This window comes from Tiliqua scincoides, chromosome 1 (assembly GCF_035046505.1).
Source record: "Tiliqua scincoides isolate rTilSci1 chromosome 1, rTilSci1.hap2, whole genome shotgun sequence".
NCBI lineage: Eukaryota > Metazoa > Chordata > Lepidosauria > Squamata > Scincidae > Tiliqua > Tiliqua scincoides.
Genome location: NC_089821.1, coordinates 293,830,070 through 293,857,598, shown reverse-complemented (window position 1 = coordinate 293,857,598; position 27,529 = coordinate 293,830,070). Strand labels below are relative to the sequence as shown.

At 41.9% G+C, this 27,529-nt stretch overlaps 1 protein-coding gene across 1 annotated transcript in view; it reads left to right on the top strand.

Annotated features, from left to right (window-relative positions):
* CCDC88C (coiled-coil domain containing 88C) overlaps positions 1-27,529 on the top strand; it is a 127,779-nt gene that overhangs the window by 81,747 nt on the left and 18,503 nt on the right. The window contains exons 8-19 of the mRNA XM_066612161.1: positions 1,623-1,807; positions 2,526-2,607; positions 5,231-5,389; positions 8,539-8,685; positions 9,405-9,549; positions 10,979-11,160; positions 18,737-18,874; positions 20,021-21,091; positions 22,494-22,621; positions 23,808-23,949; positions 24,396-24,575; positions 26,384-26,545. Of these exons, the coding sequence (XP_066468258.1) occupies positions 1,623-1,807; positions 2,526-2,607; positions 5,231-5,389; positions 8,539-8,685; positions 9,405-9,549; positions 10,979-11,160; positions 18,737-18,874; positions 20,021-21,091; positions 22,494-22,621; positions 23,808-23,949; positions 24,396-24,575; positions 26,384-26,545 (2,721 nt within the window). The remainder of the gene's footprint in view (positions 1-1,622; positions 1,808-2,525; positions 2,608-5,230; positions 5,390-8,538; positions 8,686-9,404; positions 9,550-10,978; positions 11,161-18,736; positions 18,875-20,020; positions 21,092-22,493; positions 22,622-23,807; positions 23,950-24,395; positions 24,576-26,383; positions 26,546-27,529) is intronic.

Here is a 27,529-nt window from a genome sequence, read left to right as displayed (position 1 = left end):
GCGGTAGCTCCTAGCCCCGTGATATTAGCACATCCTCCCCAGAGCGTGTAACCCCCGGCGTGTCACCTGGTGCGGCCCGCACCCCCCTAGTGCCCCAATCCCCAAAACTGCAGTGTAATCGACTGACTTAAAGAGCAAGGAGGCAAGTGGGTGAGAGATACTAAGTCCTCCCTTGGCTTACCTCCCTGCAGCCTTTCCCCCAGGCATTTTGACCCCTTTTGAGTTCACTTTTGGTGATGCAAAATTGGCTAAGAGAAAAGTGTCAAGGAGGTAAGTTGCACTCCTCACTCTCTGTTTTTTTTGCTCTTAAAATTAAACTCCCCCATATGATTGTGTCAGACAAAGTGAGAGGTCTGCTGCTGTCTCATTTCATTTGAGCCTTGGGAGAGGGAAAAGTAAGAATTTCTCCCACTTGCAGCATAGTATGTTAGCACTGATGTGGAACAGCAGAATGCACCGCCTGAAAAGGGGACCGTACAAGTGGAGTACACTGTAACCTATAGCTAAAATTCAGTTTTCGCTAACATAAATGCCCTTATAAGGCAGTATCATATTCTTGTAGCTGAGCTGAAACAATGGAAAGAAAAATATCAGGCATGTGCATTTTCTAAGATCTCAGGCCAAGAATAGGTCTCTTGCATTCAGATGATGTGTAATGTTAGCATCTTTTAAAGTGCCCTCCCAGCAGAAATTTCAAACTTTACAATACAATGGAACATATTTTTATGTAGGAAGACATTTACAGTCTCTGTGGATCATTATATATGATGATTGCACACATGCTTTTGTGCATTCTGAGAAGACACAGTTGGATACTCCTTTCTGGAATATGCAAGTACATTGAAACAGTTGTGACAATCGCTTGCACTGTCCCAGCAAATGTATAATGATTGCACCTGCCATTTGGTAATGTTTGAAATGCCTTTAAGCTGGTTTGTAAAGGAGGTGCCAGCTTCTTTATGCCATCTGAAATCAGGTCGGTTTCTGGCCACCGACCAAAAGAAGAGGTTGGATTCATGCAAGACCTGAGTTCTGGGATCACTATTCTATAGGAGTTGGCCACTGATTTCAAAATCTTTCATTTGATGAACTTTCTTCTTAACCCTTGCAGCATAGTTGTATTATTTGATGTAAGCCAACTTGAGGATCTTTCTGCATCAAAATGCAAGCTAGGAATCAAATAAGGGATAATATTAGTTCCCTTTTTAAAAAGGAAATAAACCTAAGGACGTAGAACTTGAAAGTATATTCTTTGCCTGTTCATGCTCTCCACGTCTATTCTCCTCTTCTTATAATGTCCCTAATCAAGCTCCTCTTTGTCCCTAATCAAGCTCCTCAGATTAGAGATCTATTTCTCTGTTGTAACTCTGTGAAGCCCCATACAGGTAGACATTGCGAAGTTAAAAAAGGATCTTCAACCACTTCTTACAATTACAGAGCTCTTTGTCGCTACTCTACAAGGTTGCTTTGTAATGTTTTAACATTGCTTGTCACTAAAATATCTATGCCCAAATATTCTGTATATAACCAATGATGTTTTTTGTAATTCCATCTGAGGTTCTCTTATGAATGGCACTAGAGAGGATTCTGCACTTTGATTTAGGTTTTGTTGTGTTTTCCAGTTAATTGTAGATCTCACTCAGGAGAGAGATTATTTGCAATCCCAACAACCACCAAGTCCTGTAAAAACATCAAGCCCGGCCTCTTCTCCTAGCCCAGCCAGCCGCCTCTCCAGTGAGGACAAACAGCATCTGTCTGTGGAGCTTGCAGACACAAAAGCTAAACTAAGGAGGATCAGGCAAGAGCTGTAAGTACTGACACTAAACCCCTAATTCCACTGGAGAACGAATGCCTCTTTGTGCCTTCTCATGCCTGCATTTTGTGGTAGTTTTTGCTTCAAGATGTCATTCCTTTATTGATAGCACTGTGTTCAGTCATGATACAGGATTGGGAGCTCTGTTATTTCAGGGAAGAAGATAAGGAGTCTCTGTCATGTGAAGTCTCCTCTCTCTAGATGTATGTGTGCATGTGTGAATGACTTTCAGTCATTCTACTTAAAATGTGTACAAATGGAGAAGACAGAAAATGGCAGAAGATGCACACCGTGCAATATGCACCTGGTTGAGTATGGATGAATGTTGGGGAAGATGTTCTCTGTGTGATTCAGAATTTACTTCGGCATGCGGCTGCCGTCATAAAGGGTATCTATCCCACAGCTCAAGACCTTTTCTTTGCCCCTAATTAATATCTATCCCCTCCTTACAATGTCATCACAACATACAGTGCCTGCTGTGGTGGGGATATGAATATGCATTACAAAATAAATCACTTTTTAAAAAAAGTTGGAGCTGCCTTCTCAGTGGCAGCTCAGTGCTTGCTGATCTGAATAAATTAGCAACTAGCAAATTTTATTTATGCTGCATCTCATGGAGACAAAGGTGCATCTTGCTAGCATGTTCGTAATCCAGTGATGTACTCAGGGAGGTGGCATGGTAGTTTCTAACCAGCTTACATGAAATTCTCAGGGAAGAAAAATCAGAGCAACTTGTGGACACGAGACACGAAGTAGATCAGCTAGTGCTGGAACTGCAAAAAATAAAGCAGGAGGTAAGAAGACACATTAAATATGTTAACAGAGGATGCACAATGAGTTTTCTTAATGTTCATTGGCCACCTTTATTGGTATGTATATGCAAGCACTCAGAAAGCATGTCAGTGCCTCAATTCTTCATGCAATGCCTAATATGAATTCACTACCACAAGATGCCTTTAAAAGGAGAATGGACAAATTCTTGGAGGAGAGGAGATCGATTACTGATTACTGGCCGTAATGGTGTTATAAAACCTCCATGTCCAGATCAAATATGCTACTGAATAGCAGTTTCTGGGAGAGTAAGAGTGGGTGAGTGGTTGAGAGTGGTACCCTGGTTGGGGGATTCCAGAGGCTTCTCATTGGCTCTTGTAAGAAACGGGATGCTGGACTAGGTGGATCTTCAGCAGAACTACTATTATGTTTGTCTGTTCTTAAGACACAGAAGGAAGAAACCTGTTGACAAAACCTTGTTTTATGTAACTCACTGCTTGCATCCTCCAACATGAATAAATGCTGGACCAATGAAGGTTGTTATTATTATTAAGAATATTTATAATGCCTGAATCATGTAATTGCCTCTCAGTGGAAAATTGCAAAAATCACTATCTGAACTTCTTCAGGAAACATGATATTATTGTGTTTGCATGTTTCTAAAAACTGAATTCAATGTTTAGGGGTCCATCTGTCTGTCCATCTCTTGTATCTCGTATTGAGGCATTTTCAGAGGTTCTGCTCTAAATTCTGCTCCATTCAAAAATGGAATGTATAACCATGCAATGAACTTTGTGGTGTGTTTAGATGCCCCTAAACTTCCTTGGTGGTCCATTTAAGAGGCATTTTCTCCTAGTATTTGATGTATATCTGTATATACTACAAGCTTATCTCTTAGTATAGAGAAGGGAATGAAGCATTTAGGAGAACATAAGAACAGCCCCACTGGATCAGGCCATAGGCCCATCTAGTCCAGCTTCCTGTATCTCACAGCAGCCCACCAAATGCCCCAGGGAGCACACCAGATATCAAGAGACCTCATCCTGGTGCCCTCCCCTACATCTGGCATTCTGACTTAACCCATTTCTAAAATCAGGAGGTTGCGCATACACATCATGGCTTGTACCCCATAATGGATTTTTCCTCCAGAAACTCGTCCAATCCCCTTTTAAAGGTGTCTAGGCTAGACGGCAGCACCACATCCTGTGGCAAGGAGTTCCACAGACCAACCACACGCTGAGTAAAGAAATATTTTCTTTTGTCTGTCCTAACCTGCCCAACACTCAATTTTAGTGGATGTCCCCTGGTTCTGGTATTATGTGAGAGTGTAAAGAGCATCTCCCTATCCACTCTGTCCATTCCCTGCATAATTTTGTATGTCTCAATCATGTCCCCCCTCAGACGTCTCTTTTCTAGGCTGAAGAGGCCCAAACGCCGTAGCCTTTCCTCGTAAGGAAGGTGCCCCAGCCCCGTAATCATCTTAGTCGCTCTCTTTTGCACCTTCTCCAGTTCCACTATGTCTTTTTTGAGATGCGGCGACCAGAACTGGACACAATACTCCAGGTGTGGCCTTACCATAGATTTGTACAACGGCATTATAATACTAGCAGTTTTGTTCTCAATACCCTTCCTAATGATCCCAAGCATAGAATTGGCCTTCTTCACTGCCGCCGCACATTGGGTCGACACTTTCATCGACCTGTCCACCACCACCCCAAGATCTCTCTCCTGGTCTGTCACAGACAGCTCAGAACCCATCAGCCTATATCTAAAGTTTTGATTTTTTGCCCCAATGTGCATGACTTTACACTTACTGACATTGAAGCGCATCTGCCATTTTGCTGCCCATTCTGCCAGTCTGGAGAGATCCTTCTGGAGCTCCTCACAATCACTTCTGGTCTTTACCACTTGGAAAAGTTTGGTGTCGTCTGCAAACTTAGCCACTTCACTGCTCAACCCTGTCTCCAGGTCATTTATGAAGAGGTTGAAAAGCACCGGTCCCAGGACAGATCCTTGGGGCACACCGCTTTTCACCTCTCTCCATTGTGAAAATTGCCCATTGACACCCACTCTCTGCTTCCTGGCCTCCAACCAGTTCTCAATCCAGGAGAGGACCTGTCCTCTAATTCCCTGATTGTGGAGTTTTTTCAGTAGCCTTTGGTGAGGGACCGTGTCAAACGCCTTCTGAAAGTCCAGATATATAATGTCCACGGGTTCTCCCGCATCCACATGCCTGTTGACCTTTTCAAAGAATTCTATAAGGTTCGTGAGGCAAGACTTACCCTTACAGAAGCCATGCTGACTCTCCCTCAGCTGGAGGGAAGTACTGGAGGGTACTTCTCCCTTTTCCACAAACGATTAATATGTCTCCTTTGTACCATCAAACGACAGTTTATTTCTTTTTTTCCTATTGTTCTTGGGATTCAAAGCAAAAAGAAATAGAAAAAAGCCATCATTGATTGCTGGATACGGGCCCTCCCTCTGAGACTATCTAATAATTATTTTGCCTGCCTTGGAGGTGTTTTTTCCCCAGCTCATGTGATGATATGGTTTCCCATTCATGTCCTTGTTCTCATCAATGACAGCCCATTTAATCAATAAAGCATTTAAAAATATTGCTGTGCTGCTGCTTTTTTTTTTATTCAGAACATTAACCTCATGGCAGATGCTCGCTCTGCTCGGGCCTATAGGGATGAACTGGATGCCTTAAGAGAAAAAGCAAACAGAGTTGAGAGGCTTGAAATGGAATTGGTCCGGTGTAAAGAGAAACTGCACGATGTGGATTTCTACAAGGCACGGATGGAGGTAAGTCAAAGGCAGCACTTTCCTTAATTTGACAACCTTTTCCATGGATCAGCAAGGTACAGGTGGTCTGCAGACTGTCCTGCTGTGTAATTTCAGTATAGTTGTAAGTCAGTAAGGCAGAGAAGAGCATTGCATTGGGGCATTTCCTATGACGAAGAGATTCCAGCTCAACATAAATCTGCCACAGTGTTCCTCTCCTTTGATACATGTGCTGCCCTTCAGAAACCAGGGAACTTCTGTTGAAGCCCCCTTTTGCAAACGTCAGTCGGGATTCTCCAGGCAAGAATAAGAAAGGATGCAAGAATAAGAGAGGATGCCAGAGGTTGGAAAAAAATAAAATCAATATGTAACTTAATTAAAACTTCACACATTTATGCTTTGATGCTATACTGTCATGTTTTACTGTTGGGACTGAAAATTTAAAAACTATGTAACTCCGTCATCCCCACCCCAGGCAATGAAAAGTTATGTGACAAGCTTATTCAGTTAGTTAAGTAACAAGTTATGATTAATGACTTTTTTCCTTTGGAAAAGGAGAGACTAGATCTTCACGTCTGCATTATTTGTTTTATTTCTTAGCTAACCTACAAAGGATTTGCCAGTAAGTGTCCTTTAAGGTCAGTGCTGCAGGGAAAAGATTCCACTTCCAGGCTCTGATTTTGAAGCTTTGAAGTTTCACCGAGCAATGATTTCATTTTGGAAAACCTGGAGCAATGGGTTCACTTTCTGAGTCAGAGGAGGGAAACCTACAGCAGAAGTATTTGCTCATGAAGGTTTAACAGAGCAATCTTATCAGCAGGTTACCTCTGTGGAGTAAGATAGGTTTGCTGCCAAGTTTCCTTGTGCTCACAGAACAGGCTAATTCTGAGCAGCGCTGGCATTACCCAGTGCAGAAGTGCAATCAGAAGGACAAGTGTCCCTACTTTTCACTCTGTCAGATTTGCAGCTTTCTAGGCTAGGGCATGGGAGCCCTGCAGGAACAAAGTTTTGGCTACCTATTCCCCTGTGCTGCTGTTAGACAATTGTAAAAATCCCATCAGGGATTTAATTAGCCTGCCTATGTAAACCGCCTTGAATTAAGTCTGAGGAGAAATCTGAGGACCAAGAAAGGCGGTATAGAAATACCTGTATTATTATTATTATTATTATTATTAGACCCCCTGTCACAACTAATGCTGTCCAATGAACACTGTGAGTGTTTCAGCAGTGCCTTTGTTCTCATGATGGTTGGCAGTTAAGGAACCTCCCCATGCTTGTAGCTCATTCTTACTGTTACCTTGATGATTGGGGGCGGACGCATAGTGTGGCTCTGCCACCAACATACTACATCGGGATTGAAGGCTGCTTCTTCCTCATGATTTTGCACTAGAGCAGTGGATCTCACACATTTAGCACCAGGACCCACTTTTTAGAATGAGAATTTGTCAGGGCCTACTGGAAGTGTCATCATCAAGCAGGAAAATTTTTAACAATTCTAGGCTGCTATCCTACCCACACTTACCCGGAAGTAAGTCCCATTTGCTATCATCGTTAAAAGAATAAACATAGTAGCTTGTTCAAACGTACAGGTCTGTAACATTTCCCCAAATGCAGTCACATACCATGGTAGCATCAAGTCTAATATATTAAACATAAAATATTGAAATGAATGAGGACCCTCCTGAAACTGGCTTGCAACTCACCTAGTGGGTCTCAACCCACAGTTTGACAAACACTGTACTAGATCATTAATAAGAATTTGTGTAACGACTTAAAGTATTTCAAGCACTTCACATTGCTTACCTTGTAACCCATGTAATAGCCATGTAGGTTGCCAGCCAGACTCCCAAAAGTTGAGCTTTGCTTTATGGAGGCCACACTTGCATCTTGCCAGGGTGGGTCTCAAAGACTGTTTCACACGACATCTTTTCCAGTTACAAGGCAGCTCACAGCAGCTTCCTTTCTGTTGTACCTTCCATTCGTTCTTTTCCCATGTGAGTCTTCCTTTGGTTCACAATAGATTCAGAAATAATCATTCTGTGAGGCGTGTTTTGAGACCATAATTCTTGAGGTCAAAAACCATCTTGAGACTCATGACTGTCATCTAGAGTGAACAGACAACAGGAAAAAAAAAAGAATTGTTAGCAATCCACAGTGTGTGAATACACTGGAATTAAAATGTGCCATGTCTTCTGTACTATTTTGCCATCAGAATTCCACTTGGTCTCTTGGGTCAACACAAAGTCCTAATGTGCCTATATGGTTGGTGCCTTAAAACTGTTTGGCATAGAACATGCTAGTTCTTCGTTGTTGTCGTCTCTGTTGCCATGGTACATTATTACTAATGCACCAGAGAGAAAATGTTGGAGAATGCTTGTGTCTGAAACAAGACACTAACTTGGTCAACCTCTAGGGTTGTTTAAATCTTTAATTTTTCCTTCAGGACTAATGTCTATCTTTGGCATTCATTCAGGTACTTCCCTCTGCATAATCCTATGTAAAACACTGCAGTCATGTGCACACTGATGTAGGAGCAAAGACTGCTAAACTCATTGGGGCTGCTTAGGCTGTTGGCCCTGTCACAGCTGCAAAACTTGGGGAGAGAAGCAGAGTGTTGATCCCCTTCTCCCTGAAAGTTCCACCTCTTCCAGGAGTGTTCTGGATCCAGACTGATCTTACAAAAGAACTCTAGTCCTGGGATAGACAGAAGAATCAACTGACAGTCCCCACTTCTTGTCCTTTGCAAAGCATCTTCTTCCAAGGGAACAGAGAAGGGTCCATTACTCTTGCATTAGATGTGACAATTACATAGCAGAATGTGTAGTTTGCGCTAAGTGTCAACTATTTTCTTTTCATCCTTTTTGTAAAGATGAGCTCAGGAGTCTTTAATGTTTCATTCTTATGAAAGATGCTGGCTAATGTTTATCATTTGATATCTAGGTATAGCTTTAAAATATGAATTTTACAGAGCTAAATAAATCTGTTGCTCTGCAGTAGGGGGTATTTCCATCTTTATATAGTTTCCATCGCAAAACTGGAATGACTGGAATGTACCAAGAGGTATTTTGTTTCCCATGTGCCCTTACCACTGATATTAAAAAGCAGTATTTTAACACTCCAACATTACTGAGACCAACAACTTCATGAACTTGTTACTTTTTTATTTTTAGGAGCTTAGAGAAGACAACATCATCTTAATTGAAACGAAAACCATGCTAGAAGAACAGCTGATGATAGCGAGGTGTCGGGGTGATAAATTGCATGAGGTTGAAAAGGAGAACTTGCAGCTGAAATCCAAACTTCATGATATAGAACTGGTATGGTGTAGCTTTCTTAACGGTCAATGGCATTTAGGTTGGGGCTTCTCTCCATGAGTAGTTTGACTGGGGAGGCTCCAGCTCCCTCCCTACACACACATGTGCACCCCAAGCTGAAGTTTTATTGGGGAGACTCCAGTTCTCTTCCCCCATACACACACACACACACACACACACACACACACACACACACACACACACACACCCCCAAGCTGAAGAAGTTGGCCATCATTATCTTTGGGTATTGTACTCTTTGTGATGGTATAAATGTCAAGGATAGCCTCTCTCTAATTCAGTGGTTCTCAAACTTTTAGCACTGGGACCCACTTTTTAGATTGAGAATCCCTCATGACCCACCAGAAGTGATGTCATGACTGGAAGTGATATCATCAAGCAGGAAAATTTTTAACAATCCTAGACTGCAATCCTACCCACACTTACCTATGAGTAAGTCCCATTAATTGTCATGGGTAAAAGCATATACATAGTAGCCTGTTAAAAGTACAGAGCTGTAACATTTCCCCAGATGCAGTCACATACCATGGCAGCATCATGTCTAATATATTAAAAATAAAATATTGAAATGAATGGGGACCCCCCTGAAACTGGTTCATGACCCACCTAGTGGGTCCCGACCCACAGTTTGAGAAACACTGCTCTAGTTAATTGGTTAGTATTTAGTTATTATTTTTTGCCTTACAAGTCTCCTTTTCTATTAGGACAGGGATACTGACAAAAAAAGAATTGAGGAGCTGCTGGAAGAGAATATGGTGTTGGAGATTGCACAGAAGCAGAGCATGAACGAGTCTGTACATTTGGGCAGGGAGCTGGAGCAGCTGTCAAAGAGCACAGATCTCTCGGATAGTAAGCAACATCTGGGTGGTTTACTGGTGATTAAAAAGTTATCACCTCTCTGAATAGGGTTTATGAATCTAGGTTTAGGAGCACAGAATGAAAGCAGTTCCCATAAAGGAACTGCTTGTATATTCGTAGGTTTCATACATTCAAAAGTCCGCTTGTATCTAGGTCTTGTTACGGTATGTATTGCTCCTTCTTACCTTTTTAAAATCCTTAAAACCAGGCCAGCCTTACGGGTTTTCAGGGTGAGCCAAGCATTGCACTGGGTGGCTTTCATAAGGGGCAGCAAATCATTTGGTGGTTTTTGTCAGTTAGGGATGGGGCAGGGGCACCACCTGGATCTTCTGCTTCAGGCAGTGAAATATCTTGGGTCACGCGCATTTAAATGGCAGCTGGTTGTTAAGGTTTTTATTGGAAACTTATCTCACCTGTCAGGTTTTTCCACCACTTTCAGTGACGCATCTTGCTGCTGGCAGGAGCTGCGATTGTTTAATTAACAGCTGCAAAGATGTTCTGAATTAGGCATCTCCTTTGGGTTACTGCCTAATAGGCATTCAGACACAAAACAGCTAGGCATGATTACAACTTGATTTTCTTTCAGATTGATTTTTTTTTAAAGAGTCTAAGTGAAGAATTGAGACCTCTTTCTGCATACAGAATTTCTCACTACCTTATATGTTGATAGTGGCCCAGTTGGCAGATACAGATGTAATTCTTACTCCCTACTTACAACAGTTAACACACTGAGAGGGATCCTTAGGGAAATGATTCAGTTGTGTTTAAGCAAGTTGTCGGCATCAACATTATGGTGACCCAAGACAATCAATAATGGATTTAAAATTCACTCCTAGCGAGATCCTAGTTTCGGGGAGCCTCTGATTATAGTTAAATGTGGTTCTTGCTTAAGTGGTGAAATTTGGGATTGGAGTAGCTAGTTTGTGGCATCCATTTCTGAAATTGGCAGATTTTCAGTCTGCTAATCCAGGTTAACTTTGTAATGCTGTGAAAGTGAGTGGCATTAAAACTTTTGGGTTTAACCTCATGTGCAAATGGAAAGGTAGTTCTGGTCATGCAATAGAGGGATGATTTTCACCAATTCCCCCTGCATTCTACACCCAGAGGATCCCCTTACCCGCAACAGCAGATTTTCAGGCTACTCTGCTGAGGACAGGTAGGAAAGGTGGCTTGTGTGAGATTCATTTCATGGGTGCTTCTCGGGTTCCAACCCAATATACAATCATTGAATCTATTGGTGCCTGAAAATAAAAGTACACATTCCTCAAAACAAAGGATCAAGTACTTTTCCCTTTTGTTCTTCTTTTAAAGGAATGGGTATTTAGTCAATGGTTTGAGAAACAAGCTTTATAATATTGCAGATGGATCCCGGTTTATGGATGTGTTACAGAGAGGTATTCTGAACATTATATTTCAACAGCAAGGAAGTCTTTTGTATTTGAACTGAATGAATGTGCATCAAGTCGCATCTTGAAGCTTGAAAAGGACAATCAGAGCCTGCAAAATATTATCCAAGAGCTCAGGGATGCATCTGAAACCACAGAAGACAGTAGCCTGAAGTTTATGGAACTGCAAAATGAGAATCAGCAGCTTGGCCAAAAGGTAAATAACACAATAGTAGTAGAGTATATACAGCAGTGTGTCAGGAAGTAGAGGTGCTGTTTCTAGGTATCTTTACTTAGGTAGCTCTGACACTTGCTTTCTGTGAATTGTCAATTCAGTGCCTATTTTAGCCTACTGACTGATTTGTTTCCCACACTGTCTAAGCAGGTCCAAACCTTCTCCCCGACCCCCTACGGGGTCTTCTGCTACCCTTCCTTTCTTGGGCATGCACAATCGCATCCTTTCCTCTCTTTCTCCCCTTCCTTACCTGATGGTACATTGGCATCAGCACTGCTACTGCAGCTCCCTCTACCATGTTGTTGTCCTTGCCCCACTCCCATTCCAGAGGTTCTCTTCCTTCCCCTTCCATTTCAATAAGACAGGAGGTGAAGTGTGGGGAGGAGAAAAATGGGTCATGGTGGTCTTCCAGAATATTAGGCCACTGTCAATAACAATCCTCATTATCTTTGGCTCCTTTCTTACTGGAAAAGGAGCATGGGCAAGATGGGACCAAGACTGGCAAGGAGAAGATTGAGCTAGGGCAGATGGCTAGCTTGACAGCTGGTTAGAAGGTGATGAAAGTGAGCAAGGGCATGAGTGAGGCAAATCCTTCACCTCAGGCAATCCTTCCATCTGTGCTCATGGAAGGACTTCTCCTGTGCCAAGGTCTTGCATTCTCAGAAGGGTAGCCAGTTCAAACATTCCTATGTTTGTGTGAGAGAGGCTGATCTAGCACCATGTAACATTTTGGCCATCTGGTTGGCAGACAAGAATTTGACCTTTGAAAAGATACATTGAGATGCCTCTGGGGGCCAGCTCATTTGACTGCACTTGGGTTTGGTGGTTGGGTTCTCCCCCCTCTCACCCTGCTAACTAGGCAAAGAGGTATTTGCCTAGTGGTGGCTTTTCCTATTTTTAGCAGGGGGAAAGCAACTATCCCCATGCATGCCACTACTGCAACTTTTCCAAGGACCATTTGCTGGTGTTTCCCTTGTGGCCTTTTAAAAAAATGTAACACATAAATATTCTAAATAATAGCTTGTTTAAAAATAGGAATCCTATGGAGAAGGTTATGTGGTATAGGTAAATCAACAGTCTTTGATCTTGTCGTTTCTGTTGCCATCCCGTCTGAGCTATATGCACTACACTACAGTGAGCTGCACAATCCAGCTGGTGTTACTTGGAAATTCCACCTTTCTCACTGGGAGAGTTTTGATCTCCACTCTTGAAATCAATAATAATGAAAACTCTTCTCCTTTGACTGGATGAGATCCATTCTTTCTTTTCTCTCTGACACAGTAATTCAGATTACAATTCTGCCTTTTGGGGCTGCAAAGCATGTCTGGCATTGTAAGTTATGTGAACAGCTGCACATATACCTCTCCTTACTCAATCACTACTTAAGAGGGTATTATATCAATTGCAGATCATAGGAGTCCAACTTGACTCACTTTTTTCTCCTCCTTGTTTTGAGGCAGTATTCTAAGAAGCCTAGAGTAGTTGTGACTGACCAAGTGCTAGATGCATCAGGGATAGGACAAAAAAAGCATGATAGAGATGAGTAAAAATGCCAGCTGCTTGGAAATTCAAGACCAACGAAAGAGCAGGCATTAAAAATAAAAGTTAGTGGTCTATGAAGGCATGCCATACTGTTCATGGCTGGCTCAACACAGAAGGTGCTCCGTTGTGGTAACTGCTTATTCAGTACTGGAACTTGATCAGATTGCGGATTTCTTAGATCCATTCTTAGATCACATAGTTCCACAATGAATGCAGATCATGGATTGTTCATATACCTCAGACACCCGCCTATAAGTCGATCTCACAGATAAGACGAGGGCAGGTTCTGAGCCCAAAATCATGGAATTTGCTATGACCCTCGGATAAGTCGGGGGTTTAACTTAGGGAGGTGTCTGACTATAATTTTGTCTGATTTTACCGGAGGCCAGATCTTGAAAGGCCCAGTAATTGTTACCTAAGAACTGTACTGTCACTAATTTATTAAAAACACAGTGTATATACATAGTATGTATACATCTATACATACATGTATACATACATAGTATGTATACATACATACATACACTATTTTAATACTGTTTTTGCTATACTATGTATACATAGTATAGCAAAAACTATTAAAAATAGTCTCTAATTTATTAAAAACTATGATCTATCTCATAGATCATAAGATACATTTTTATTCACTAATTTTTTTAATTGTTCTCTCAACAACCATTTGTAAACACTATCAGCGTAAGGCCACAATCCCATCCACACTTTCCTGAGTGTAAGCCTCATTGACTTTAATGGGACTTGCTTCTGAGTAGGCAAGCCTAGGATTGGGCTCTAAGTACACTGGAAACAGCATACCAGTAGAACCATTAATGAAATCCTCCTTTAAAGTGCCTGGTGCCTTAAGCCAAAGGCTCTCTGTAGAACACACAACTGGGAGTGTGCAGTTCAGTTCACAGTAGAGAGACAAGCAACAAGAAGTGACTGAGCAAGTGCAGCTGCACCTGATTTACTTGGAAGTAGACCTTCTGTGGAGGAAGGGCAGCGGCGCCTCCGGGCCTCGTGTGGAGGTCCTGGCAGATACTGCAGAAGGGGGATACTGCAGAAGCAAGCATGCTCTCCTAAAAGCTTACTACATAAGCAGCTGTAGCAAGTGCTTCCTAGCTCCTGCCAGCATGCAGCTAAGATCTCTGGCTAAAATATCTGTTGCTGCAGAATAATTCTACTTTAAATTCTACTCTCTCCTTTTCCTGTGTTTTGCATCTTTGCAAGGTCTCCGGGACTCTTCCAGTGAAAAGGACACACACACAGGGAGATTGCTTCTCTCTTTCTCACAGATGCTTCCCCCCCCCCCCCCCACAAATGCAGGGACTTTTCCCCTCCAGTCCAACTTCATTGGTGAGGATAGGGGGAAATGAGGTTAGCAAGGACATTTGCAAAAAGTTTTGCAAAGGAGAGACTGAAGTGTGAATGTATACAGTGAGAGGTGGAGAGGAAAGCAAGAGGAGGGAATAGACTGGGAGCCCAATCCTAGGCATGCCTACTCAGAAGCAAGTCCCTTAATAGTTAGTGGGGCTTACTCCCATTAAAGTGAGGCTAGGATTGTAGCTCTCTCTCTCACACTCACACACACAAATGTTTCCTTTTATAAAAGTTAACTCTTCCTCTCCCCCCCCCAGTACAACTTCATCAGTGGTGAATGATTATGGGGAGAGGGGCTAGCAAGCCTCAGCTTCACAACAGAGTTTAAAGTTTGGATTCAATAAGGGAGAAGGGGCAAAAACAAGAAGTAAAGAGGAGATGGACTTAACCCTTTCAATGGCTTGAGAAACAAAGGTACAGCCTTCTGCAGGCTGCCTTTCTCTCTCTCTCCCCTTCCCCACCCTGTCCAGCTTCATCTGTGCGGAGATGGGAAGGGGGTTAGCAAGTTGGGCTTTCCAATGGAGTGCTTGAAGTTTAAATTCAGTGGGAAGGGGAGGAAGGGGGAACAAGAAGGAAAGAGGAGATGGACTCAGCTGTTTCAGATGACTGTTTCTCCCTCGCTCAGACGCCCCTCCCACACACAGCTCATTGTCTCCTGCTCTGTCTTGGGTGCCGCTCCAGAGATGCCTCCATGGGCGCTGGTGCTGAGGGAGGGGGGCTGCTGATGGCTGTGGTGGCAATTGCCCTGCCCTGTGCTTGGAGCTTCTGCAGCTGGGCAACAGCCTGAAGGAGCACGTGGAGCACACCCGCACCATACCCGAAGGCAGCTGCAAACGCTCAGCAGCAACCCCAGCCTGCACAGCCTCCTCTCAGCAGAAGATCACTTGCTCCCTCGCGCTCTCCCTCCCTCCCACAATAGTGATTGGCTGGCTCTCTCGCCTCCCCTGCACCCTCGCTGCTTGCCTGCCCCGGAGATAAGGCAGGGCAATGATTCAGGCTGCCCTCTGAGATCCTCAGGAGAACTCTGCTCTGACTTTGCTACCGTTAGAGGTATAGTTAGTGGAAATATGGAGCAGAGCTTTCTCTGTTGCATTGCCCAGATTGTGGCACTTCATCCCCCAGAGTTTCATCTAGCCCCTTTTTATTTGTTAATGAAAGCTGTCTGTTTTTTTGGTTCACCCCAAGATTGCTTAATTCTTCTCTCTTAGTGCTTCGATTTCTAAGCTGCTGCTTAGTCATCTTGCTGATTCTGTTCTTGTTTTCTCTGCTTCTCAAATACTTTATTGTTTAATAGGCAACTTAATCCTAAGCTGTGCTGGCACAGCCAGGTCACATAGCCTATGCTGCATCCAGTGCAGCTTATATTTCTCCTTACCCTGAGTAAAGTCCCAGGCACCCCTGTGGGGCTTCTCAGATCCATCCCAGCTATATAACTGGTGCAAATCTGGGAAGCCCCTTGTAGAGCCGCCTGCCAGGGAAGGGGGTTTGGATGTGGCGTGTGCTGCCACTGCTAATTCCATCCCCCCTCTTGGACCCGATCTTCCCCCCATTCTGTCTTCTCCCAACCCAAAACACCCCCTCCCTTCCTCCAAAACACCCTCCCTCCTTTCTGTCCCAGCTCCCACACTGCCTGGTGTGAACTTAACAGCCAAGTAGCCACAAACGGGCCATAAGACACATTGGTGATACTCTGAGCCAGCATTGGGATGGGTGCACCCGCTAAAGTAACGATTTGGATAGCACTGTGAGTTGTTTTATTTGGCTGTTCCCTTATAGTTTTGTTGTACTTTAAGTTTATTGAGCACCACTGCGAGGACCCTTTTTTTGGGGTGGGAAAGTGTCTTATGTGTTTTAATGTAAATATACAGTGTGGTGCTGTGGAGCCTGACCTGTTGCTTTCTGGAAGGAATGAAATCAGGCAACTTTAAACAATTCTTGCCTGGTTTCCAGTTTCCATGTTTGAGAATGATACTTCAGCAGATGCTGGCAAATAAACCCCCAAGTGATTCTGGACAAGACTAATTATTTGGATTTGTTATAGACTGATTTTTAGGCCCTGGTATGGAGTAGAAACTGCCTTGGGAGAATTGTAACTTTCCATCTTCACCACCCTTGCCATGCTTCCATAGCACAGTGTTTTGTTTTTCCAGCTGAAGAAATCCAGCATTGTTCTTTTGTGAGCAGGGAAAGATCCCTGTCTGAGACCTTATTTGCCAGTCAGAGGAGGCAATAGCAGGCAGGATGATCTGACTCTGTATAAGACAACTTCATGAGATACATGAAACTTTCCATCAGACAGAAATGCTGACTCGCCAAACATGACACAGTAAGAAGTTCATTTCCCAGGTTTCATGACCACTGTCTAGATTTTAACCCGACATCTCACCCTATACTCTGTAGAGCATTGTCAAGGGACTAAAATAAAAATAAAAATAAAAACTAAACTAACACCCGAGAAATACTGAAACTAACTAGGAGTAGGGTTGTTACAGCTCCACTAAGTGCAGTTCAGTAGAACCCTAAACCTGGACAATTGTGCTCTAGCTTCAGCAGAGCCTGAGTGTCAGAACAAGACAAGGGTATTTATAGCCAAGCTTTTCTGATCCAAGAACTCTCAGCTGATCAGCTTCCTAACTGATCTGGTCCCACCCTTAATCACCTCATCACCCACCTGTTCCATCCACTTCTTCTTCAGTTCCTTTTTTCTTAAAGGCACCTGCTATTTCACCCTGCTCTCTATTGAATTTTAAAATTCTGGTGTTTCTGAGTACCAGGGTCCAAGCATGGCTAAGGGTCTCCTCTTTCTTATTCATGTTCTCGTATAATGCTTTTGAATTTCTATGGCCTCTTTACAGATCTGTGTCTGGTAGTTCTGCTCTCTAACCAATACCTGAGTCGGGGCAAACTAATCAGTATTGAGGGCGTGCTCAGCTACCACTGATCTGTTAATTAGTAGTACTAACAAAGTTAGTTGCCTTAAATGATTGTTTAAGTACATTAAACAATCAATGGTTTAGTAGTATCTTGGGACTGTTGATAGTCCTGATAGTCTCTGGATAGTAACTCTTTAATTTGCCTGAACCTGAACTATATGTAAACATCATGTGCCAACCATGTATATTGTGTTGAACTGCTTTCATTTTTCACTCCAAATGCGAGAGAGAGCGAGAGAGAGCAAGTAAGCAGATTAAATAGGCATTCCCATTTCATTTCTGGTCTCCTGGGAGACCACTGTGAGTAGCACTTACCACCACAATAGATTTATATTCCATCCTTGGGGGACCAATGAAATGTGTTGCTGTTACACATTTAAATACTAGATTTTCTTATCTACATATTGGACAGAGTCCTCTTTATCTAAACACTTCCTGTAAATCAAGCTAATAAATGTGTTTGCAATCTGCCAGTCTCCACTCATTTCTTTCTAATTCAGCCATAGTTTTACAGTGATAGCCTTGCCAATGATTGGATGAGTGGCTAGTTCATTCAGAAGCATGGATCAAATTGCAGAAGTATTTTGTGTGATTTAATTGGCTTATTTCATACACAAATAATAATTTGAATAGGCTTGCTCAAATGCCAGGCAATTGCTGAACATGCTTTGTGAAGTTTGCAGTAAACATTACTCCCCTTCTACCACTGGTTTAGAATTTTCCTCCCTTCCTGTCCCCTATATGATTTTTTCTGCTGCTCCCCCATTTGAGCAGACCTGTGTGGTAGCACCTACAATTCCTCCAGGTTCTGGACCAGGTTCAAGAGCCTGTTATGCTCTTGAATAGACTGAAGCCGAGATTGACATGTAGTCATGTTGCTCCTCTCCTTGCTTTATTTTTAACTTTATTATGTATTGATTTATAGTGCAGATTATCATAACATCAGAATTAATACCAATCAGATATAGGCTAAGAAGCACAAAATGAAATATTTATTCATTAATGTATTATTCACTCTCCAGCTGAAGCTCTGAATAGCACGCAATAAAAATACAATTTGAAATATAAGCATAAAACATACATGATTAATCTAAGGGGGGGCTAGACACATATATAGAAGAGCAGTACTAGTCATAACAGATAAGTGGAACTTCCATGTATAGGGGCTGTATATCAATGAATACTAGTTGCTGGGAAGCAGCATTAGATGAGGGGTGCTTTTTTTTTTTTTTTTGAAACTCAGGGTAATTACTAGAGCAGTCAGTGCCACAGTGAAAGGAAGTGTCCTTTGGATAAGGTGCAGCACAAGAGGATCGTGGCGCATGCATGGCAGCCCGTGATGTGTCTGAACCCCTCCTCTGAAACATCCTGGCTTTAGGCACTCGAGAGAGACAGAACTCTTTAGTTTTTAGTGTTGGACATTCTTGGGTTAATCTCTTCCCTGAAATAATTCTGACGTTCTCCTGAAAACTGGAGTGAAACATTTGGCACTCTTGCAGGGGAAAACTTTTTTATCTCTATAAATGACTGTTTGCTGACTGGAGAGAAAAAGAAAAAAACACCACTTTGTCTAGACTTGTTACTCTGGCATTGGTATCAATGAATGGACAAAATTAAATGTATTTGCTTTCCCATAATGTTTTTATGTGAGAACAATGTTTGTTCAGGCTTGTACATGAATTATTGTGGTAATTTTCTCTATGCAGATTGAGAAGCTGCAAAACCAGATTGAAAGAGAGAAGCAAAGTAACCAAGACTTGGAGACTTTAAGTGAGGAGCTTCTAAAAGAGAAGGAGGAGCTTCAAGGCATGATGGAAACCTTAAAGGCAGACAAAGAGAGACAGGTGCAAAAAGAGGGCAATTTGCATTACTTGCAAATATTCAAAGGCTTGTCCATTTGGAAATTTGGGAAGCCATGTTGGTTCCCAAATCTAAAGGGCCACAGAACCTTTCTCCTAGTAGGAAGTTTATTCAGGGGCCAAGCACAGACAAAAATGAAGCAGTTTATTCTTCCCTATTCACACATTCTTTGGCTGTCTGTAGGCATTTGGTATCCTGGCCTTTGGGTCACCTAGACATATTAGCAGGAAGAGAGTGGCAAAAGAGGACATAACTCAATTTAGCAATACAGAAGTTGAGCTATGTTAGCAGTTAGGTACTTCTGGATTAAATTAGAAAGAGCAGACAGTATTGCAGCCCTTTTGCTGCAGTTATTTCATGAATCGCTTGAGCAAATCCAATAGAAGTTGGATTTAAGGATTTAAGGTATGGATTTAACACACACCTTAAGGTGTGTGTGTTACAAGCTTGACATTCCTCATCTATTCAATCTAATCATAAAATAAAAATGGAAGTGATTACCATGTTGTCTTTAAAAATGATCTCCCCAACAGGATTTTTAAATAGCGTTCATAATCCTTGTAAGCAAGCAGCTCCTTTTTCTGAGCAAATAGTAAGGGATTTTCATGTGAAACAATCTTGTCCTTCTAAATTCTGCCACCTTAAAAATTAAGCCATGATATAGTACACGGGAATCTAGCACCATCATACATTGGATACATATCCTTGGGCTACCATCTCCTGGCACCAGCAATCCCCATAGCATATAGTGTCTGACTATCCTAGACGTAGCTATCATAAAGGTGCTGGCTGTCTCTGAGAGGTATAGTCTCATAGTTCAGGTAATAGTCTCAACCTGAAGGCACGTGTTGTAGCCACCTTTTCAAAATTAAGGTAGTTGAGGTCTGGCCATGACCTGGATGGGGGATTGCCTGGGAACCCCATATAATTCCCTGTGGGATATGACTGAAACAAATATGAGATCAAACAGAATGACAGGGTTATTGATCCAATAACACAATCTCTACTCTTCACATGCAGCTTACAATATTACAACATAGTCAATTTATCAGATTTTTGTTTGGTGTTGTGAGGAATCTGCAGATAATGTATACAACTTTCTGACATTTGGTTTTCCATCCTGAGTGTAGATAAAAGACCTCGAAAAAGAAACTGACCATCTCAATCAAGTGGTTTTGTCACTGAGGCAGAGGTCTCAAGCCAGTAGCGAAGCCAAAGTGAAAGACATTGAAATGGAAAATAAAAGACTCCATGAAATCGTGACGGAGACTAGCAGCACAGTCAGCAAGCTGGAGTTTGAGAATAAGCAATTGCAGAAGGACTTTGAACAGGTTAAAGAAAACGTGGAAAGAGTGGAAGAAATGGACAAAGAGCTTCATCGACTGGAAAAAGAGAACGAGCAGCTTACAAAGAAAGTTGCAGCAATGAAAATTACTACAGAGAAAGTGGAGATTCTTGAGCAAGAAAATGGGGTTCTGGAAGTAGAGAACAGTAAGCTAAAAAAATCCCTAGATACCTTGCACAACATTTCTATCCGACTGGAAAGCTTGGAAAAAGATAACAAGCAGTTAGATGAAGAAAACCTGGAACTCAGGAGAATGGTAGAGACTGTGAGGTTTACCAGTGCAAAAATGGCTCAGATAGAGGCAGAAAATAAAGAGCTGGAAAGGGAAAAAGAGGAACTTAGAAAAAATGTTGACATGTTAAAGATGCTGATCAAGAAATCTGAACGGTTGGAAGTGAGTTACCAGAGTGTAAATGCTGAGAACCAAAGGCTCCAGCAGATCCTGGAGAACAGCAGTAAGAAAATCCAGCAGTTGGAGGAAGAACTCCAAGGTGCTGAAAGTGAAAGCCAAACCCTCCAGAGACAATTAGAGGAACTGAAGATCTCAAAAAAGCGGCTGGAGTGGTTGGAAAAGGAGAAGAAAGTGCTGGAGCAAGAAGTGTCCCAGTTGGACAAAGACAAGAAGATGCTGGAGAAGGAGACAAAAAGGCTCTGGCAGCAGGTGGAGCTGAAAGATGCTAGTTTGGATGAGAACATTGGCAAACTGGCAACAATGGAGAAGGAAAACAGAACACTAGAAAAAGAATTGGCTCAGTCCAGAGACTCTTCTAATAAGGTGAAAGAATTTGAAAAGGACAACAAAGACCTCCTCAAGCAAGTTACAATTGATAAGAGAACACTAGCTACCTTGAGGGAGGTCAGTAAAATAACCTTGTTACCTTTTCCTGAAACATTTATTATTATTATTATTATTATTGCTATTATTATTATTGCTATTATTATTATTGCTATTATTATTATTGCTATTATTATTATATACCACTTCAACAAAAGTTCACAAAGTGGTTTACAGAGAAAATCAAATATCTAATGGCTCCCTGTCCCAAAAGGACTCACAGTCTAAAAAGATGCAAAAGAACACCAGCAGACAGGCACTAGAAAACACACTGCTGGGGTAGGGAGGGCCAGTTACTCTCCCCCTGCTAAATAAAAGAGGTGTAGCCACTTGAAAAGTGACTCTTACCCAGTTAGCAGGGGTTCATATACGTATATGCAACGTATGTGAAACGTGTCCAGCAAAATTGAACATCTTTGATCTGTTCCATCCGGACAATCTTAATGAGTAACTAGGGAGACACCTTGTGGTAATTTGGAGCATTACACTTTGTTGTGGCCAGTAGAGAGACCGAATTCTCATGGCAGTTCTTGCAGGTGATTGGTCCAGTCCTGTAACCCAAAATCATGTGGTTGTAGACTTGTGGAATGTAAAAGCTATTGTCTTGATGCCTCCTTGTGATTTCTGACCCCCAGGATGAGGGTCATGCTTTGCTATCTTGTTGTGCAATAACTCAAAAGAGTAAAGCTACAAGAGCTTGTAGAAGTTAATTCTAATATGAAGCCTTTATGTGTTTCAAGCACTATCTAAATTCTTTAATATTCTAATTGGAGAAGAATCTTTATAGCAGATGATTGAGCGAAGTCATTGTGGAACCATCCCACGTCTACAGCAAGGTTAATCAAAGTGTAGCTATAACTGCAGATTGATTCAACATCTAGTGAATTTACTTGGTTGGGTGGAAATTAAGGTGGTCTTCAAAATTATTAGTTCAAAGCAGCCAGTTAGTGGACTAAATTTACCTAAAGCCTTGGGAATAAACTAAAAACTGCAGTATCTCACATTATTTCCATACACTTTCTTGTGCATTCCCAGAAATTCATTTACTGACCCTTTTATATATGTGGCATTTGCGTTTGAAAATCAAAGGCTGTTCACACTTGATAATTTTCTGCACAAATATCACTCCTGTATTGACCAGAAAAAATATTGGGTGGGACAAGTGCATGTATTTGTATACATGCCAATACATAGCACAGCAAAAACAAACAAACAAAAAAAACAGCCAGATGTGATTTGTCTCATCTTAACGCTGTCCTTGTGGTGACTGCATAGTGTTCATTCACGTTCATAATACCCATGTAAGGGAAGTCTTGTGTGGAGCTATTTTGAGCGCCTCCCAAACCTTTTGTTGTTCTGTTGAAGTATGCCGTGCAGCTGTTGCTGCTGTTATGCTTGCTAATTAAGTTGCTGATATTTGCAGGATTTGGTTCTTGAGAAGTTGAAGACCCAGAGGTTGTCTAGTGAGGTAGACAAGCTGGACCAGGAACTGGAAAAGCTTGGATTGAACAGGGAACTGCTGCTTCAGGATGATAATGGCAACGACGACAAGTGAGAAGAAAGCCTTCTGCTAATGGTGCTATGGACAGCTTTCCCGCACCCTTTGTTTGTCTTAATTTCCCTCCACTTCTTCTCTAGAAACTAGACATTTTTGTGGGAAGCTGTTTGCACATCTATAAGACTTCTCTAGGAATGCTGATATGCAATTACTGGTACTGGGGGGCCCCCTTATCTACATATTTAGTTATCCGTGGATCGGGTCCGCACCTCCCCTGCTCGTGCCTTCTCTGGAGGCTAGGGGAACTCTGCTCCCCTCACCTTCAGATGAGCTTCTGAGCTCAGCAGAGGCCATGGACATCCATCCATGAGCTTTAGAGCTCCAGTCAATGCCTTATAAGGCATTAGGAAACCCGAGGAAGCCCCAGACCACAGGGATGAGCGCTCGCCCATATCTGTTGTTTCAGCTATCTGGAGGGGGGTTCCAGAAAGGTACCCCCGTGGATAAGGGGGCATGCCTATACTTTAGCCAGTTAATGTTGCTGTGCAAAAGGAGTTCATTTGCCCTATAACAGTTTCTTGAACTCTTACTGTCAAACCTACAGGAGCTAAGACAGAGGTTCCCAAACTTCATGTCATGGTGTTCTTCCATGGTGCCTCTGTGAGTGTGCTGTGGTGCCCCAGGGTGCTACTGTGCACAGTTTGGGAACTACTAGGCTAAGAGATTAACTCTCTTAAACCATCCAGTCAGCATCAGACTAGCTGCACAGAATGCACTTACTGAAATCATCACGTGGACTTGTATGCATGAGATGTGCAAAGACCTCTCTGTAAGGTAGAAGAGGGCTCTGTGCACAAGCATCTCATTCTCTCCAACAACCCCACTGAGCAGTTGATCAATGCTGCTCTCCTCCAGGTGGTGATTGATGCTGTTGGAAGTGTCATCTGTAGGTGATCTCCATCACTGTCAGAGTTGATAGTTCTATTGCAAAGATAGTAGTGCATGCCCAGGTGTGCTGAATGCTAGTCTTGTTTCCAGTGCAGCACCCTTTTGCATGTTCAGGTTATTCATCCCCAGTTTAATGTGTTCAACCTGAGCAAATCCTAAGAAAATACAACACTGATAAAAGACAAATATTCTTGTTGATCCATTCTCCAAGTTTAGAAAGAACAGCTGAAATTTCTCAAACATCAGTATGTTTATGCTTTCTATTATTCAAATGTTCTCATTATCTCACAGGAAATACAAGATACTAGAAAGAAAAACTGACAGTGTGCTAAAGACAACACTAGCTAATAAAGAAGAGAAGATTGCTTTGTTGGAGGCCCAAGTGCAAGAGTTTCTGCATTTGAATCAACAGTTACAGAACGAACTAAATACGGTATGGGGAAAGCCTCATTTCAAGCGAAAGTTTAAATATTTCATGAACCATATTTGATTGTTACAGCCTGTATAGATATCAGAAGTGGGGCTTGGAAGCTGGGTGAGAAGTAGGCAGATACCCTCTCACATCCCCTCCCAAGGGTGGGCCAGGTCAGGTCAGGTTGAGAGATCATTCAGTCCAGCCCCTAGATTGCAGAAATGCAGTATTTGGCAAGCAAAGAAATGGCATTCTAGAAGATCTGTGGAATCTCTTCACTAAGTATTTTGATTTTTAAAAGCATTAGATATGCAAATAGAAAAAAAACAGAAATAAACAGGTATAATTGTGAGTACTGCACCAAGATGGATTTTCAACCACAATGGATGATTTTAATCGAGTATTTTGGGGTCTCTGAAAAAGTAGTTTCCAGTGCCGTATTTGACAGAGCTTTGTTTATCTTACAGGTGAGAAAGGATTTTGAAGGCCTCAAGCAGAGCCAAGAAGATCGAACACATGTGCAGAATTCATCAGCTGAAAACTTTGTTGCCAGTCTTCCAGCAAAGGAAAAGTGGGAAAAGGGTCACAGAGAAGCAACAATGGAGCTTCTGAAAGTGAAAGACAGAGCCATAGAATTGGAAAGGAATGTATGTTTTGTCCTTTAAAAAAACAAAACCAACTCGTTTTCTTATGACTGTGCTAGATAATGTATAACCTGCAAAATGTTTGTTGACTGGGAGTGGGTGCATGTGTGTGTAGCTATATTTGTTTAAGGCTGCAATCCAGTAAACATAGTGGGACTTACTTCTGAGTAAATACATATAGGATCATGCTATAAATGATGCATAGCCCGCCTTTACCTCTGAATAAATGGAGTACTCAAGCTAGCATACAAAACAGAGAAAAAAATAGTACTGTAACATGCAAAAAATAGGAACAATATATAAAGTTCAATAATCTTAAATTATCATAAAGAATTGTGCAATTAAAAAGCATTTAAAAAATAACATATGGAATACGGCCTCAGAACTACAAAAGCAACTAAGAAAGGAAGGCTTAGTGATAAAGGAAAGTCTTTAGCCCTCACAAAAAATCTTAATAGGGAGGGAGTAGTCCTTAATCCCACTGGGAGGGAATATGTATGGTAGTATGAAATATATATGGAAAAACATGACTGGATCAGGTGAAAGGACCATCTAGTCCTGCATTGTTTTTCATACAGTGGCCCTCTAGCTGTCAGAAGCCCACAAGCATAAGAAAAAGGGCACACTTCATTGCTAATTACTAATTACTGCTTACTAATTACTAATTACTGCTACTGAACCTGGAGTTAGTGCATGGCCATGACAACTTCACCTTTTTCTCCATGACTTTCTCCAGTCCCATTTTTAAAGTTATCCAAGCTAATGGTCATCTGAACATCTTGTGACTATGAATTCCACAGACTGATTATATGCTGGGCAAGAAGTACCACCTTTTCTCCATTCTTAAACCTCCCACCAATTGGTTTCATTGGATGACCCATAATTCTAGTGTTGTGAGAGTGGGAGAAATGGTCTCTCCACACCATACATAATTGTTTAAGGCTCAATCACATTCCGCCCCTTAATAATCTTTTTTTCTAAGTTAAAAGACCTAAACATTGTAGAATTTCCTCCAATGGAAACTTTCTCTGGTTGCCCTCTTTTGTGTCTGGGAAAGAGTATCTCTCTTGAGGTATAGCAGCCAGATCAGCATACACTATTCCAAATGTGGTAATACCATAGATTTATACAGGAGCGTACAGTAACATTATAGTAATACATCTTCCTTTAGCACTCTGATCCTTTAGATCAGTGATTTTCAAACTTTTTCATCTCATGGCACACTGTCAAGGCACTAAAATTATCAAGACACACCTTCAGGTTTTTCCCAATTGACAAGGCACACCATGCTACCAGTGGAGGACTCACAGCCCCATTGGCCTTACTAATAAATGATCTTCCCCCAAATTCCTGTGGCACACCTGTGAACCACTCGCGGCACACCAGTGTGCCACAGTGGTTGAAAATGGCTGCTTTAGATTCATTACAGCACTCTGTCCTGGCCTGATTGACAGCTGCTATAACCAATGAAAGCAGTGCATTCTGGGAAGCACAGGGCCAATCAGTGCCAATTTCCAACATTAACTTTAATTATATAGCGCTGTTTCACACCATATTTGTCTTTCTGGTTACATCGCTGCTCATTTCTGGTAGGAAAGACAGATGGATTGGAGTCCTTGTAATTGTTTCCTTCCTCCATCTATAATATTCACCATGGACCCATATGTGGTCAATAACTTGATGATGAAATATTTGTGTTGATATTTCAAATGGAATATAGAACCCCTTTGTGGGGGTAAGGGGAGAGTTGACCTTTGAATGAGTAGTTCTTTATATTTTCTCCCATCTTTTCAACTCTGTTTCTCTATCAGAATGCTGCTTTGCATGCAGAGAAGAAGCTTCTGAAGGAACAACTGAGACACTTGGAAACACAGAACACCTCCTTCAATAATCAGATCCTGACACTACAGAAGCAAAATGTCTTCCTGCAAGAGCACAACACTGCAATGCAAACACAAACAGCCAGACTCCAGGTCAGAAAATGCCATATGCACCTCTACTCAAAACCTTTTTGGCGGCTTATTTTACTGTGAACAGAAAACTAGCATTGCATGTTTCACTTTGGGTTTTAATTTTGCAGAATATAAAAATTACCGTTCCACACATACACCCCAAATCAGTGAAAGTGATATAAATCTTTTCTCTTGACAACTGGGAAGTGTTTGGGTTCCATATTCTGTTTGGGGTTTTGGCACTATGAACAAATTAAACAGAACAGTTTTTAAACATTGAATGAAATCCAAGAGTGCAATTACATAATTGCAATATTATGATTGCCTTCTTCTTTGCTGAATAAGAGAAAACACCTGTCAACCTCTTCTGGGCATACTGTTCATTAAACAATAAAGCCAGAACTCTCTTGGAATTCTTAGTGTTGTGGCAAATAACAATTATGACTTTGTGCTGTGAGCCAGCTGAAGTTCCGTCCTGATCATTAGATTCCCTGTGGATTGCTACAGTTCATGAATTTTAGAACTGAAAGGGCCTTAGAGATCTTTTACAGCGGGGCCTTCAGTTTTACCTTTTGCCATGAGGAAACGACCTGTGTTCTTTCACATAGTTTAGACTGCAACCTGCCACAAACAAGGAGGAAATGTGAACCCATAGGTACTATCTTTGAGATATCATTAAGACATGCTTGGTTGGTTGCTTGGTTTTCAAATTGCTTAGACAAACCATGCCACATTCTTCTACTGTGAAAGATTGGACCAGAGAGGCAAGAATGGCACTAGGACCAGAAGAGGTGGAATTCTTTCAAAAACCATAATCTTCTCCAAAAATGTTCTAATTATATTACAGTTGGAATTAGAAAGCTTCTGAACTCCTCCCTGTCCATTTTCATTTCTTCACTGAGCCCTTGCTTCAAGGAACTCAGGGCAGTGTATAGTGCTCTTCCACTCCCCCCAACAACCTATGAGGTAGATTAGGGTAAGAAACAGTGACTGGCCCAAGGACAT